The sequence below is a fragment of the Myxine glutinosa genome, chromosome 9 (assembly GCF_964187855.1).
Source record: "Myxine glutinosa chromosome 9, kmMyxGlut1.1, whole genome shotgun sequence".
Taxonomy (NCBI): Eukaryota; Metazoa; Chordata; class Myxini; order Myxiniformes; family Myxinidae; genus Myxine; species Myxine glutinosa.
Genome location: NC_136269.1, coordinates 30,308,840 through 30,324,713, shown reverse-complemented (window position 1 = coordinate 30,324,713; position 15,874 = coordinate 30,308,840). Strand labels below are relative to the sequence as shown.

The window sequence follows — 15,874 nt, the reverse complement described above, 5'->3', positions numbered from 1 at the left end:
GTTTACAAAGTAAGTACCAGTAATTAGATCGCCAAAGTTCTAAACATGTAGCCTTTCCTGCAAAAATTAACACAAATTAAGAGGTGGGGGAGAGGGTGGCATGAGGAGGGGGGGGGGGGGCGGGGGGTGGCAGCTCAAACAAACCTGTGTATCCCCCACCCCATCATACCCCCCACGTCCCCACCCACTCCCACCACCACAGACTTAAGGCCCAGGAGCTAACAGTCAGTGGTAGCTGCCTCCATGCTGCACAAGGTGATCACGATACATCTAGGCCAAGGTAAAAGCTCGTCTTCCCGATGGTCGCCTCCACTCACGGGATGAAGCGAAGGTTTTGTGAGAGGGCGGTGCCCATTTGTCGGGCAATTACCCTTCCTCACTCTCTGCCAGGCAAAGTCCCGCGGGCAAGAGAAAAGTTTCTTTTGTATCCGCCCTCATTCCATTGGTCGGCTTTACCGTTAAACCCGATTGGTAGATACGGCCAATGGCGGGCGGCCCATTTCCGGCAAAACTGGCACATCCGGTTCGAGGCAGCTTCTGCCGTAATGGTGGACGAGGAACAGGTCTCAGGAAAAAAAAGAGGCAAATTATAACCACCGGCATCAAATTTTTGAACCATGGCGCAAATTCTGTGGAAAGCAAATTCCAAACAGGAATCCAATACTGCCCATGGAGGTCACCGCCCGTTGCCTCGGTCTTCGAACCGTTCCTGAAGCCGTGCGATGGTTTCTGAACAGAAGCTGGAGCGATACCAAAGTCTTATGTCGAGAAAAGATGGAGAGCGAGTTGAAGGGACGAAATGCATTTTACTTCACTGCAATTCGGAGCCCTCCTGCGAGGAAACACGGGAACGTGGAGTCGGTAGCTCTCGCTTGTACGTCTTTGGTGGCAACTTGGGCAATGTTTGGCTGCCACAGGAAGGTCGTGGAGGCAGCGGCGGTCCTTGCATCGAGGGCAAGGAGACACATTCGAAGTCATGATACGTGGGGTTCTGGGAGTAGTTCTTGGGGGAGAATGTCGGCGTAGAAGGCAGCGCGGAGTCGGTGTATCGAGTGAAGCGGCCTAACGAGACTGGGCACAGGGGGAAGGGCGCGGGCGATAGGGAAACACTTTGTTCCGGGGGCTCGTCGTTGGCAAATGTTTCGAGTGGGCGGTGAGGGACAGGAGGCAGCGTGTGTGAACGAGGTGGAGGCGGAGGAGGAAGAGGCGAACCCTGTGAAAATCCATCGGTAAAACGCTCTTGAAAGGACGGTCTGTGCGGAATGGTGGGCTGCCGTGGAGGAATGGCAGGTGGGCTCTCTGGCGGTCTCGACATGATCTAAAAGACAACAAGCTCACTGGTCATTTGTCCTTCTGTCTCTGACCCTTTTACCCGAACCCCACCTTGATTCATCCGTCGATTTCTCATTCCATTTACCAATAATAACGCAAGACCTAAGAAGGCATTTGCACAACATGCCGCTGCATTATCCACACCCCATTACCTTAATCATACTAAAATACACAATATGTCTGTCTGTCTGTCTGTCTGTCCAACTGCGATACATTCGGTCGTTACTTGTCAAATCTCAACCAAACTCAACAAGAGGACTAAGGGTCACACAGCGGAGGTTGTAGCGACTTCATTTGTCCCTCACTCCAAGGGCAAAAAATGGGCAAAATCCATATTGGTTATGCTGGGTGAGGGTGGTTTGGTTATGCTGGGTGGTTTGGTTATGCTGGGTGAGGGTGGTTTGGTTATGGTGGGTGGTTTGGTTATGCTGGGTGGTTTGGTTATGCTGGGTGAGGGTGGTTTGGTTATGGTGGGTCAGGGTGGTTTGGTTATGCTGGGTGGTTTGGTTAAACTGGGTGAGGGTGGTTTGGTTAAACTGGGTGAGGGTGGTTTGGTTAAACTGGGTGAGGGTGGTTTGGTTAAACTGGGTGAGGGTGGTTTGGTTAAACTGGGTGAGGGTGGTTTGGTTAAACTGGGTGAGGGTGGTTTGGTTAAACTGGGTGAGGGTGGTTTGGTTATCCTGGGTGAGGGTGGTTTGGTTAAACTGGGTGAGGGTGGTTTGGTTATGCTGGGTCTGGGTGGTTTGGTTAAGCTGGGTGAGGGTGGTTTGGTTATCCTGGGTCTGGGTGGTTTGGTTATGGTGGGTCTGGGTGGTTTGGTTATGGTGGGTCTGGGTGGTTTGGTTAAGCTGGGTGGTTTGGTTATGCTGGGTGGTTTGGTTATGCTGGGTGGTTTGGTTATGGTGGGTGGTTTGGTAATGGTGAGCAGGGTGGTTTGGTTATGCTGGGTGGTTTGGTTATGCTGGGTGGTTTGGTTATGGTGGGTGGTTTGGTTATGGTGAGCTGGGTGGTTTGGTTATGGTGGGTGGTTTGGTTATGGTGGGTGGTTTGGTTATGGTGGGTCAGGGTGGTTTGGTTATGCTGGGTGGTTTGGTTATGCTGGGTGGTTTGGTTATGCTGGGTCTGGGTGGTTTGGTTAAGCTGGGTGGTTTGGTTATGCTGGGTGGTTTGGTTATGCTGGGTGGTTTGGTTATGCTGGGTGGTTTGGTTATGCTGGGTGGTTTGGTTATGCTGGGTCTGGGTGGTTTGGTTATGCTGGGTGGTTTGGTTATGCTGGGTGGTTTGGTTATGGTGGGTCTGGGTGGTTTGGTTAAGCTGGGTGGTTTGGTTATGCTGGGTGGTTTGGTTATGCTGGGTGGTTTGGTTATGGTGGGTGGTTTGGTTATGGTGGGTGGTTTGGTTATGGTGGGTGGTTTGGTTATGGTGGGTCTGGGTGGTTTGGTTAAACTGGGTGGTTTGGTTATGCTGGGTGGTTTGGTTATGGTGGGTGGTTTGGTTATGCTGGGTGGTTTGGTTATGGTGGGTGGTTTGGTTATGGTGTGTGGTTTGGTTATGGTGGGTCAGGGTGGTTGGTTATGCTGGGTGGTTTGGCTATGCTGGGTCTGGGTGGTTTGGTTATGGTGGGTCAGGGTGGTTTGGTTATGCTGGGTCTGGGTGGTTTGGTTATGCTGGGTGGTTTGGTTATGGTGGGTGGTTTGGTTATGCTGGGTGGTTTGGTTATGGTGGGTGGTTTGGTTATGGTGGGTCAGGGTGGTTTGGTTATGCTGGGTGGTTTGGCTATGCTGGGTCTGGGTGGTTTGGTTATGGTGGGTCAGGGTGGTTTGGTTATGCTGGGTCTGGGTGGTTTGGTTATGCTGGGTGGTTTGCGGTTGCCTTCCCAGCAGTCGATCAGGGTAATAATTTGTAATTTATTTACGGTGCCAGTGAAAGTTCACCTATTATTTGCAAAAAACACCGTGGGATCTTTAACGTCCACCAACTAACCTGGCTTAACATCCATCCAAGGGACGGGACATATTATAATATCTGCCTGTAAAGTACCAATCCGACAGTTTATAGTCAGGCCGATAAATCGACTCAGACTAGACAGCTCAGAGGTAAATAGAATGGGACTAGATACTACAATTGCCAAGTGTTTTCAAGAGATACCGTGGGATCTTGAACGTCCATGACCAAAGTGCAGAATGGCTTTACATCACATTTGATAGAAGTCTGTGTGCTCTGAAATACACCACTCTCTGCTGGGACTGTATCGGAACAGTGGTCTCCTAGTTTGACCCCATTGGTGATTAAACCCAGACTACAATGTTAAATAGCGAGCAGCGACCAATAGAGCTCACCTGCTGCTCCGACAAGTATTTAAGACGACAGATATCCATTGCTAGGGTTTTACATTTAAAATGAACTCGGGAATCGCACGTTTTGCTTGATTTGAGGGATTTGGAGGTGCTCACCTTGGACGGAGACGACTCCGGAGGGACCGGGTCAAGTCGGCGGCGAGGAGGCAGTGGAGGAGGATCGTCCTCGGGCCGGGGCAGGCTGGCGATGGATGGAGAATCTACAAGGCATCGGTGTGTGCAAAGTTACGCCCCCTTAACTAGCCCAATCATCTTGGTACTTACAAACAAAACCAACCTATTTGCACAGACTCGTAATTACAAAGGACATGCATCGTGTGCTTGAGGATGCGCCATTGCACGAGGCTTAAACCGCCACATTTTTAGAATACCGTAGAGACTGATGAGGTTAGAAAAATCATTTCATTTGGTGTGGGAATGAAATACTAAATAATATTTAAAATCTGACATTTAATTTTTTTTTAAAGAAACAAGAGCAGCATGCAAATGCTTCTTGATCACAGCACGCCCATTTGGGTCTCCTCCGCCTCCCGCAACACCTTCACCGATGATACCTTCCCACCTTGTTGTGAATCAGGCCCTACTTTGACACCATGTAGAAGGCCTGTTTAATTTCTCCTTTTTTACTCACTCGAGCTGCTCTGGGGACTGGCCGGATCTTGCTCTCCAAACACACTGCAGGTTTCCGAAGCAGCCGAATACGGTGGCGTGAGAGGGGTGTTGGGCGAGTTTGGAGCCGACGCCGCCTGGCTGACAAAGTGCGTCCCTTCCGGGTTGCCTTCGGTTTCATTCTCGGTAATACGGCTGTAGCTGATCTTGTGTAGCTCACGTTCCAAGGGCATCGGGTGCCCTCGAAGTGGACCGGATACCGACGGGTGACGCGTCGTACTCGGGCGAACGCCGGGAGACTTTAATGTGTATATCCATTTCCGGGGCTGAATTGTATTGGGAAGCAAATAACAGCGATTAGTCCGGTCAGCAAAATCAAGCACCAAATAGAGGATCACGTACAACTCGGTTATGCATCCTCATGTCCAGGATTTAGCCTCGTCATGAGGTATGTTCATTGTCTTCCAACACAATAGCAAATGCCTTATATGTCAATGGAAATGAAACCATCCGACTGCTGACAGAATCATGGAGGAATCATTTAAACAAGTGAGACAGTGGAAGAATGTAGTGTAAATACAAAACAACGAGGAAAGGTCCATCAATGGGTAAGAAATTGAAGTACACTCTGTTGATTTGATGATGGAAAATAATAGATTTATCAAAATATATACTGTATCATACTAAAATACGCCATTTGTGTCTGTCTGTCTGATGAATTTTTGACGCCAATACATTCTGTCGTTACTTATCCAATCTCAACCAAACTTGACACGATGACCAAGGGTTACATAATTTAATTAAGGTTGTAGCGCATTCATTTGCCCCCCTCCCCAAGGTGGTTTTCTCCCCCGAGCGGGTTTTCCCCACTATTGCCGTCAATGGGCTTTAGCTCTTTCACGAGCCTCGATTCAATATACAAAAAAAAAAAAAAAAAAAAAAAAAATAGGGTTGCGTGTTGAGGTGTATATGCATATTAAGTTAACTTTATCGCGGCGTTTTTCCAAGGCCGCTTCGAATAACAAAACTAACGATAATAGTGTAATTTAATGTTACTACAAAACAATATTAATACCAATAATATCCCACCTCCCATAGGGGTTTTTCCGGCGAGTCAACGTATATAAATAGCTTACCATGGCGTTTTCGTGGGAGCAGTCGCCTCCACCAGAAGTAATGAACATTAATGAATAGTAATGAATATTATAAACCACAAACACGTATGCTTAGCTTTTTAAACAGTCGCTAATGCTGTTTATAACACTAAATGAAGAAATTTGGAGGAATCCCGACATGCGTGAGTTAAGTTTTACTGACAGAACTGAGCGAAGATCTACTGTACTCTAGGTACCCCATAAGTGTTGGGTTAATAACATGACCCTTTCTGCCATTACCGTGGCGTTTTTCATAGTGAACTTTTGAAACTCGCTCCTTCTGTTTAACACGAAACTGAAAGGGAGGAAGCCCGGGTTGTGCTCATTTACCAAGGAGCTAGCTAGTGCTTGCCAAGCCAGCCGTTCCTTAACGGTTTTGAATGGAATGCTTGCTCGAATGCTTTACCCACTTGGCGATCTCTCCACAAGAAACTTGGTAAATGAACACACACCCAATGTTCTTGAGACCAGACCATAGATCGACTGTAATCTATGTACCCCAAAGAGGAATGACCCTTTCTGCCCCTCCCGTATTTAGCGGGTGTACTAGTATATAAAACGCAGTTTGCTTGCTTGATGCTAGTTCCGCCTCTCTGCACGAGGCCACAGAAAGCTCCACCCATCTCAGCACAAGGGCGTGGAAAGCCCCGCCCCTCTCCTCAGTAAGAGGGTATGAGGCAGGAGCTAATTTCAGGCAACCGTGCATGTGCAGTCCAAGCTCTGCTCTCTCAGTAAGACGTGGGTACATCTATCAAATACATGTGTGCGTCTATCAAGTACATAGTACAATGTGTGCGCGTCTATTAAGTACGTAGTAGAAAGCGGTTTATTAAAATTATCACCTACATAACCGAAACAATCTTTGCTTTCAGCAAATAAGTCAAGTCAAGCAAATAAGTCAAGTCAATAAGTCAAATAAGTCAAGTACATTTTTTCAGCAAATTGCAAGACATCTCTGACTCCTTAGTATCTCTCCCTGGTTATGTCATCCTCCCTTCTGTTATCTTCACCCTCTCTTTTTCTTAAAGTCATCTGCCATCTGCTTGGAAATCAGCCAACATTACCGCTTTGTACAAAAAGGTGCAAAAACAGATCGTTGCAACTACAGACCAATCAGCCTACTCCCAATTGTCAGCAAGGTCATGGAATCCATCATCCCTTCAGATATTAAATCTTTCCTCTTCTCCAATGGCTTGATCTCTGATCATCAATTTGGATTCAGACCAGGTCATTCTACTCTGGACATGTTGCTTCTGCTGTCTCAACAATGGATGGAGGTCCTCAACACCAAACAGGAAATCAGAGCTGTCTCCCTTGACATATCACGTGCCTTCGATACGGTCTGGCACCCCGCTCTGCTCACCAAACTCTCCTCTTATGGTATCCATGGAAACCTCCACACATGGCTCGCTGATTTCTTCTCATGTCATGGTCAATGCGTGGCTCATATGGAATTCTCTCATCTTCCCTTCCTGTCCAGGCTGGTGTTCCTCAAGGCAGTATTCTGGGCCCTGTGCTTTTTCTAATCTTTTTCAACGATCTCTCTAAAGCCAGTCGCCAATTGGCCATTCTCCATCCTTCCATGGCACAACTGAGCTTTTAACCACTTACAAAGCTTTAATGCACAGCTTGATGGAGTACTGATGTCTCCTCTGGGCTGGTGCTCCTGTCTCACACCTATCTCGGCTTCACTCTGTGGAAACAAGGCCTTTAGTTTGTCATATCTTCCCACATTCAAAACCTTGATCTTTTCTACCCCCATTAATCCACCCCAAATCCATCTCCTCCAAATTCTCTGTTTTCTTTCCTGAAAGTCCTTGTAGTGTCCATCTTGTTTATCCAGTGTATCCCGCCCCAGCCCTCTCCCTTCCACAGACTTCATGATTTCCCTGTTCCCTACTGTTGTTGTGCTTCCCTCTCTCACCCCGTCTTGTCTCCTGCTCCCTTTGTTAGTTCTGCGCGTTAGCTCTTATACGAGCCTCGACAACATGTACCAAAAAATGTTGAACTCTGCTTCAAATTTACATTTGAAACCTACCCGTAGGGTGGGAAAACAGCCAGTATTAAAATAAGACAGCATGAAATTGTGGGCAAAGGGTTATTATTTGTGAGGTCATAGGGAATTAGTTTAGCATTGGGTTGAGAATCAGGAAGAAAAGGGTAGTGAAAGGTCTGCGGAACACCATAAAAATACAATGACCATTGTGCCATCTGATGTACTTACAAATCTGGGGGGCTGTTTGGCGTTTCGAGGCTCGATGGTAAGAGACTTGTTGAAAAGGTAATCCATGAAGTCCTTCTCGGAGGCAGAGTCCATTGGATTTAGATTCTCAAAAAATCTCTGTCAGAATGAAAGATTGCACAAAAACAAACATGTTTCGCTATTTCGGATGAGTGCATGCTCAAGCAACCAATCACAGTCATGGTCCAAACTTTGAGAATGTTGTTCATCGAGGTCGGTAATCAATTTCAAACTCAATGCCAATCATTTCTCTCACCCATGATTAACTCTCCCTTATTGAACACAGCTGATTGAAACTGGAAATATAAATATAAAAGTTGCTCTGCTAGCTTAGAACAGGCCAAGGCCTGCATAACAGACTCAGAGCTGTAGTGATACTGAAAATGGCCCAACAAGAGTGAAACTGGTAGGCCAGTTGGCTCGAGTTACCCGTTGTTAGAATTCTGGGCATTCTAGAACTTCAACTAAAGTGATACTCACTAGGTCAGGTTTGAATTTTTTTTGTCGATACATGTGTACCATATATAATTAGTCTGAAAATATTTTCTTACTAATTACACATTTGGATTGAAAGATAAAGTCGGTCCATCTGGATTGTCTCTCTCGTGGAATCTTCTGAAGGCCCCTTGGAACATACAGTTATCGTCTAACATCTGCTGAAGCAAATCTGTTTTACAAGTGGCACGTTGATCCGTGCCATTTATCCATTCTCCATAAAATGAGGAATGAATGAATGATCGTTTTAAGGCCAGTTTCCCCGCTAGAGTGGGGGTTACCCTTGCGGGCCCCATGGCGATCATGGTTCCCTGTTTGAGGCAATGTTTTTTATGGCCGAATGTCCTTCCTGACGCCACAACCCTTAATCGCCTCTTACGATGCGCAGGGATACGGTGTACCTATTCTAAACCGGGGTACACACCGGGATCATTCATCCCAGCAAGCTGGTACTCAATTTGCCGACCTCAGAAGGATGACAGGCCGAGTCAATCTCCCTGGCGTTAATTCGACGATCAACCGGGATTCTAACTCAGGATCCGAGGATCCCAAGCCGGCACCCTAACCGCTAGGCCAACACCAGGCTTTCTCCATAAAATGAGGGATAGAAACAAATTCCACAGAGAAACTCGATTTGAACTATATAGAGAAACCCACCCGGATATCGACGTCTCCACGCAGGCAGTAAGGCTGGTTCTGGTACTGCTGAATCTCGCCTGTTATCTCTGCCACCTTGCGGCGCTTGCTGAAGTTGATGAGCTCCTTATTGTGTCCCTTGAGAAAGTCTGGGTTGCCTTCCTCTGTTTTGAGGATGTTTGTGAGGTAAATTCCTGCATCCATGGTCATGGTAAAAGGGCCACGGGGTCACATTGTGGAAAGTTATTTTCACTTTTTGCATTTAAAGTTGATTCTCATATAAGAGGGAAGAGGCATGAGTAGAAGGCCAATGCTGATAGTGAGGTAGTGCAACACCAGGTGGACACAACTAGGGGATGAATGAACAGAAGAGGTGGAACTGAAGGAAACATAACGACTTGCAACTAGATGGGGAGGATTAATGAGGATAGAAAATATCACTCAGAGAGATGGAGGATGACTTCAAGTGGTGGTGTACTGCCAAGTTTTGTTTCGAACATACATCAACGGCACTATGGAGAAGGAGCTCTTGATGATGGCCGAAGCATAGGCATTATACGAACAAATCCAAAGAAACATGCCCTCATGTGTGATGCTAAGCTTTACCCTCTGTCGGATGGACCTTTAAGCTGGGGATCCAACTGTCTGCTAGTAATGATCACTGGTGGATGCAAAAGATACAACCATGGTATCGTGCGATAGAGTACAATACATGATGAATTGCTGGCAAACTGGACAAATTCCTGCCCTCACTAGCTCCAGTGAAATGTTAAGCCTGGCCAGCCGGTTCGGTTGTGTGATGAATGTTTTGCAGCTGAGTTTTCTGAATGTTGTGAATGTTTTGCTTGCAACTCGTGAATGTTTTGCAGCTGTGGAGAAAAACCAGGTAGCGTTGAAATAGCAAAGGGCTTACATTGTGTAGCTTTATTCAGCTAGATATATATATATATATATATATCTGTGCATGTGGGAGGGGAAGGGGGGGGGGGGAGTATGTGGGATATCGGGAGAGATGTGGAGAGAGTTGGTAGGGGGATGGGGGAAGGTATATAGTGCAAAACCACCATGTGGGAATGAAGTCTTCATGGCAATTTTGAGCCCCATGGGTCAAAAGATGTGGCCGACAAATGGGGCGCACATACACACATACACCTCAAATATGTATAGGTATATTGATATGCACGAATGTCTGTGTGTCTCTGTGTCTCTCTCTCTCTCTCTCTCTCTCTCTGTCTCTGTCTCTCCATGCACGGCCACATCCTTAAAGCTACAAACTCCATACACAGGGTACAGATACAACTTTGTGCGGGAAGTAAAGTGGGCTATGTGGCCACAGCCTCAGATCCAGTTTTGAGGCCACAAATTGAGGCCAAGTTGACCAACATAGCAATTTTTGGCAAAAAGGATGAGTAATTGGTCTCAAATTGAAAAGGCCGGATTTTTGAGTGCAACAAAATTTACCTTTTTTAATCCCATGAAATGATTTAACTTGATAGATTAATGTAAACTTTTACCTTCACTGGTGATGGGTATTTTCTGTTTGCTTTTCCCGTCATTGGGGACAGGTACTTTTGCCTGTTTTTCCCATCACTGGGGACAGGTACTTTTGCTACTACCTATATAAATGCATATTGCACGGTTGTGTGTGAACAGGATAAACGTTGTAACCACAGCACATATAATGCTGAATGATACCTCATTTAAAAACTCTTGGGTCCGGATAGTGCATGCGGAGGTCTAAAAATATCGATATTCACGTAATTTTGAGCTATGTGCGTTTTTATGGCCAGTTGCGCAAACGAGCGGTGTATAGGTTCAGTCACTAGTTCGTACACTGAAAAGAAGTAAAGAACAAGAAAGACGTCATGCAGAGCACGATACTTGCAAAATCTGCCCCTCCCCAAAATAGAAAGTTGCCATAGATACATCAAATTGTCCATTTTATTCAAATTAAAATTACCGATCTTAATCAAAGCTCGGGTCAATCAGATTAAAATTGATAATTTTTCAGATGGAAATTGATGATAAGAAGTTTGACTGAGTTGACCTTTGACCTATTGACCTCAAAAATAGTTGGGTTCCCAATTCAGTGATGCATGTAATTACTGTTTAATTTTCAAGTTAATTGGATGAAAATTGACGATTTTAAAAGTTTCACCTTAAGTTGACCTTTGACCTTTTGTCCTTAAAATAGTTGGTTTCCTAATTCAGTGATGCACTATGTAATTGCCGTTTACTTTTCAGGTCAATCGGATGAAAATTGATGGTTTTAGAAGTTTGAGCTTGAGTTGACCTTTTGACCTCAAAAAAGTTGGTTTCCCAATTTAGTGATTCAACATGTAATTCCTGTTAAATTTTCAAGTCGATTGGATGAAAATTGACAATTTTAGAAATTTGACCTGAAGATGACCTTTGACCTCAAAATCAATAGGCTTCTTCCTTATGACCAACTCTACCATCTGGTGAATTTTCGTGAAGATCGGTTTAAAATTGTGACCTGTAGGCGATTGACAGACAGACAGACAAGAACGCACAAGACCAACCAATCAATATACTTGTAAAAATAAATACAAAAATAAATAAAAATCAATATATTTGACAAATCTTCGATTTTGCAAGTAATAATATAACCATAAATTATTCAGTCAATGCCATCAAACATATAAATTAACATTTCATCGATTTATTTCACCGAGAAACGTTAGCAGTCTTCACGGTTCGTGATTATTATGCTATCAAAGAAAAATCAAGAAAACTCCATAAATATTCCACACTCTATTGGAAACGAATTCCCTTACAACAGTGCGGTGGAACTGGGTTATCTTCTAGTGGGTAATAAATTGATGTTCACTTTGTATATTATTTCCACTCATTAAAGCTCACCCAGGAAAGGCACGCAAGGAGGATTAATAGATCGAAGCTTTGCCTGGTACTTCTTGAAATGATCTTCACTTAACTCCACAGCTTCTTCCAATACCTTCTTCTTACTTTCAGCTACTTTCTGCCATGAAAGAAGGTGTGGAAAAAAAGAGAGGTTATCTTTGGTAACATTTGGTGGGAGGTTGATTCGATAGTCAATTGACATAAGATGACCAATCAATTTTAATTTGTAAAGAGAAGATCAAATAAACTGGTTATTTTAGCGAAGGACCTGGAAACCGAAATCAGTGTTTGATTGGAGAATAGTCTGATGTGTGCAAAACAGGGAATGGGTGTGTAGAATCCTTGCCTCAAATGTGTGATCAAGGCGGTATACAGGCACAGAGTTCATGGCGGACACAATGGCCAATGTGCCATTGAAGTTATTGAGTTCGAGAAAAACCTGCACAATTTCAATGATGCGTGTAATCACAGCGACACGCTCCTCCAGGTTCTCGGCTTCCACTATGCACCTGCAGTAGCACAGTTGTGAGTCCATTCATTCGTGACCAGGCCCATTCCAACAAGCCTCAAAGATGTTATTATACTACCAATAATAAATTAACTTTGAAAAAGTGGAAAGGGTGGGGTTGTGGAGGTTGTATTTGTAAATACAGTTGGACCCCGCTATTTGCGGATTCCACGTATTCGTGGGTGATAAAATGCGACCTGTTTCTCCGTCCCGAAAATTTGCGGGTTTTTTAATATTCGCGGCCGTGTTCCGCAAATTTGCGGTTTTTCAGGGGCATTGAAACAACGCCGTGGCATACATTCGTGGGATTTTTGACCTTCGTGGATTATCGTCGACATTCACGAGATTTGCCTCACCATTTGCAGATTTTGCCTCGCCATTCGCGGTTTGGTCCTCTCTTTTCGTGGATTTTCGCAACTCGGGAACCTATCCCCCCTTTTTCCAATGAAACAATGCCCCGCTATTCGCGGATTTTCCAGGTATGTATCCCCCGCGAATAGCGGGGTCCCACGGTACAGTGATGTCAACTTTAGAGTGCGAAGGACACTAATTTTACTTGTCAAAATAGCAACAATATTGAAAATACTGTACAACTACGTGCAAACTTTCAACGTTTCCTCAAACAAAACTCTATCAAATCTAATAATTTACTTGTTTGAAAGAGCAAGGGAATGCGGGGTGTCAGCTGGTTTTCCGAGAGGATGAATTCAAGACAGCAAATTATTTAAGTGAAGACAAAGCATCTCTATTTCAAATATCATGTTAAATAATCAAATAGCTGGAAATGATCACATTGATGCATTTGAGCACTTTGTGAATGTAGGTGTAGGCCTATGGTTTTAAAGGTGTTACTAACTTTTTAGGATGCGCGCATGTTGTGAAGGAATTGCAATTATTGCGAGAAATCCAAGTTAAAGAGTTGATTCGAACTTGGTAAAAAATGTATTATTTGCGAGCTCATGCAGTTACTGTATCCCCAAATTAAGAGTTCCTGAAAAAAAAGAGACAGACGTGCACGCACATGGAATTCCAGCCAATACCAATAAAATCTGTCTCATTTTAACCATTTTAGACTTATTACAGACACAGTCATACTTATGTTAGTTCAGTGTGCCAGTGGGAAAGCAAAAGGTTACTTTTCCAGCCATAAGGAGAGATTTGTCGTGTGTCGGATCATGCGCAGGAGGTTTGGAGAATTTATTTCCTTCTCTTCCTTCGTCCACACGCTCCCCACCAGTTCCGACGGCTGTACAGCCCTAGGGAATGGCAAAAGACAGAAGCTCTGGCGTAGGATTTTACTTACAAAAAGCAGGATAGGCAAGAAGCTTTGGTGTTATCAGCTCTGGGGAGGATTTTAAGATCCTGTGCCTGCAGAAGAACAAGTTTCCTCTGGGTTACATGATGGGAAGCTATAAAATTAAAACTCTTCAAACTAGTCGCTACTTTAAGTCTGTTCGAATGCTGGAATGTCACGATTTAGCTTCTGTACTATTCGACCACACTACAGCAAGACTAGTTCCTCATTCTATGTCGAGTTACTGGTGACTTCAGAAGTCCGAGGAGCATTACCTGTATAAATCGGATTCGATAAGTGTGAGCTGCCGAGCAATCTCGATCGGGTGTAGAGTCAGGATGTCGTAGGATTCCACCTGGCCAGGGCGGCTGATGTGCCACTCGACGGGTGGCGGCGGGCTCTCAAACGTCAGGTTGTGGCTCGGGCCATTAGCTTGAGCTTGCGTTTTACGTTGGATTATCTTTGTGATAGATTCAATCCATTTGCGCATCGACTTTCCTGACAGGGTTGAAAATTGGGAGGCATGAGCCAGGGTAGAAGAGCTTGAACAAAATGAAATCAAAGTTTCTGGTTTTTTTTCCAAAAAATACCACACACAAAAGCAAGCACTGCATAACGTCCTGCCCGTGTGAGGTGCAGTGCTTCACCCTTAACATCTCGAATAAAGCCTTCGAGCTTGCTTAGCAGGTTGGGATCTCGCTCAAAGTCATAAAAATGATGATCAACCCAGTGCCGGCAGACATTCAACACCCTGCATGGAGAAAACGTTTCATGAGCACAGAAATGGTTAATCGAAGCTGTTCTTTCTATGTCTACTCCTCGTGATGAGCATGGCATGTGGCCTCCGAATAATGTCTAATTACCAACCAAAGTGCACAAAGGTTAGTATTTTCAATCCATCATTAAGAATCATTACACCAACTTTCAAAAAGACTAAAAATGACAGAAGTTTAGCAAAATGCACACACAGTTCAGGTATCTGATGAGGCCTACCTGAGTTGTACAGGTTGCACATACTCTTTGCGGAACCGTTTCAGTTCTGCACTCATTGGCTGTTCTCCCTGTTCGAGTGCCAAGCGGTCTGCGTCTGATGGTTTAGGGTCAGGTATCTTGAACCTGGACACAGGTGAAACATATTTGGATGCAAGCGATTGAAACACAATCCCACATTCCATGTGGTGCATAGCTTCGGCGGTTCCATGTGACTTTGTGGTGTAACAAGTCGTGGAGGTTACTGAGAATGGCTATCAACAGACTCCATAGATCGGGAAGAAAGACTTTGCAAAAACCAAAAACTTAAATTTGTGACTTTGAGACTCAAAACATCTTTGTCAAAAGATATATAAAGCGATACGAAGTGAGCATGCCAGCTGTACACAGGAAAATTCGAACAAACCGTGCGGTGAATGTGTCAGTGCAATTGTGGTGAAAACCTATCAGTCAGATAATGTAAACACAATGGATGAAACAAACAAATCCTGTAGGACAGGAGCAAAGACGGTATACGTTCATGTTTGACCATGCTGAAATTCGTAAAATATGTACTGTGAAAATTTTAATTAATAAATAATGAAACAATGCATAACTTGCGGCATCGTTATGTCGTGTAATCTGTGTTACACGTCGTGTAATCTTCTACCCCCGCTAATTCACCCCAGATCCACCTTGTTTGAAATTCCAACTTCTTTCCTGCAAGTCCTGGCAGTGTCCATATGTTTTATACCTCTCCCACCCCCCCTTCCCATGCCTCCCCCCCCCCAAAGCCCTCTCCCTCCCACAGATCTCTCGATGTCTCTCGGTCCCTGCTCTCAAATGTTGTGTTTGTGTCCTTCCTCCTCTCTCCCCATCTTGTCTACCACTCCCGATGTTATATGTTTTATGTGTCGGTTTGTCTTTCTGTGTGATTAATGTTCGCTCTTTCACGAGCCTCGATCTTGTATACAAAAAAAAAAAAAATATCGTTTTCATTTGAATAAAAGTCGTTGCTATATATATTTTGACAGCCTTTGCCAAATATCACTTTGGTTCAACCTCACAATCAAATCCTCACAAACAATACAACCTCACAATCAAATCAATTGGGAAAAGTGAATCAAAGTGCGTGTGTATATATATATATACACACTACCAGTCAAAAGTTTAGATACACCCAACATAATGTGTTTAATGTGCAACATGAACACAAGATGTGAATGAAACTCTTACCAAAGATATATCTGCTTACCTACTGATAATATATTGCGCTTCAATGCATCTTTCTTGTGTGAAACGTAGGTTTAAAGCATTTTTTGGAAATAGGTTGAAAAGTGCAATAATAAATCCAAACTGAAACGCGAAGTTAACGTTATTAACGTTTCATCTCAG

At 44.4% G+C, this 15,874-nt stretch overlaps 1 protein-coding gene across 1 annotated transcript in view; it reads right to left on the bottom strand.

Moving 5' to 3' along the window:
* Nucleotides 1-668: 668 nt before the first annotated feature.
* SOS1 (SOS Ras/Rac guanine nucleotide exchange factor 1) overlaps nt 669-15,874 on the bottom strand; it is a 108,435-nt gene continuing 93,229 nt past the window's right edge. The window contains exons 14-24 of the mRNA XM_068129357.2: nt 14,504-14,626; nt 14,158-14,261; nt 13,786-14,008; nt 13,353-13,472; nt 12,055-12,217; nt 11,709-11,826; nt 8,847-9,019; nt 7,677-7,793; nt 4,321-4,624; nt 3,786-3,889; nt 669-1,318 (exon numbers count right to left, since the gene is read on the bottom strand). Coding sequence (XP_067985458.1) covers nt 812-1,318; nt 3,786-3,889; nt 4,321-4,624; nt 7,677-7,793; nt 8,847-9,019; nt 11,709-11,826; nt 12,055-12,217; nt 13,353-13,472; nt 13,786-14,008; nt 14,158-14,261; nt 14,504-14,626 — 2,056 coding nt within the window. The 3' untranslated portion in view covers nt 669-811. The remainder of the gene's footprint in view (nt 1,319-3,785; nt 3,890-4,320; nt 4,625-7,676; nt 7,794-8,846; nt 9,020-11,708; nt 11,827-12,054; nt 12,218-13,352; nt 13,473-13,785; nt 14,009-14,157; nt 14,262-14,503; nt 14,627-15,874) is intronic.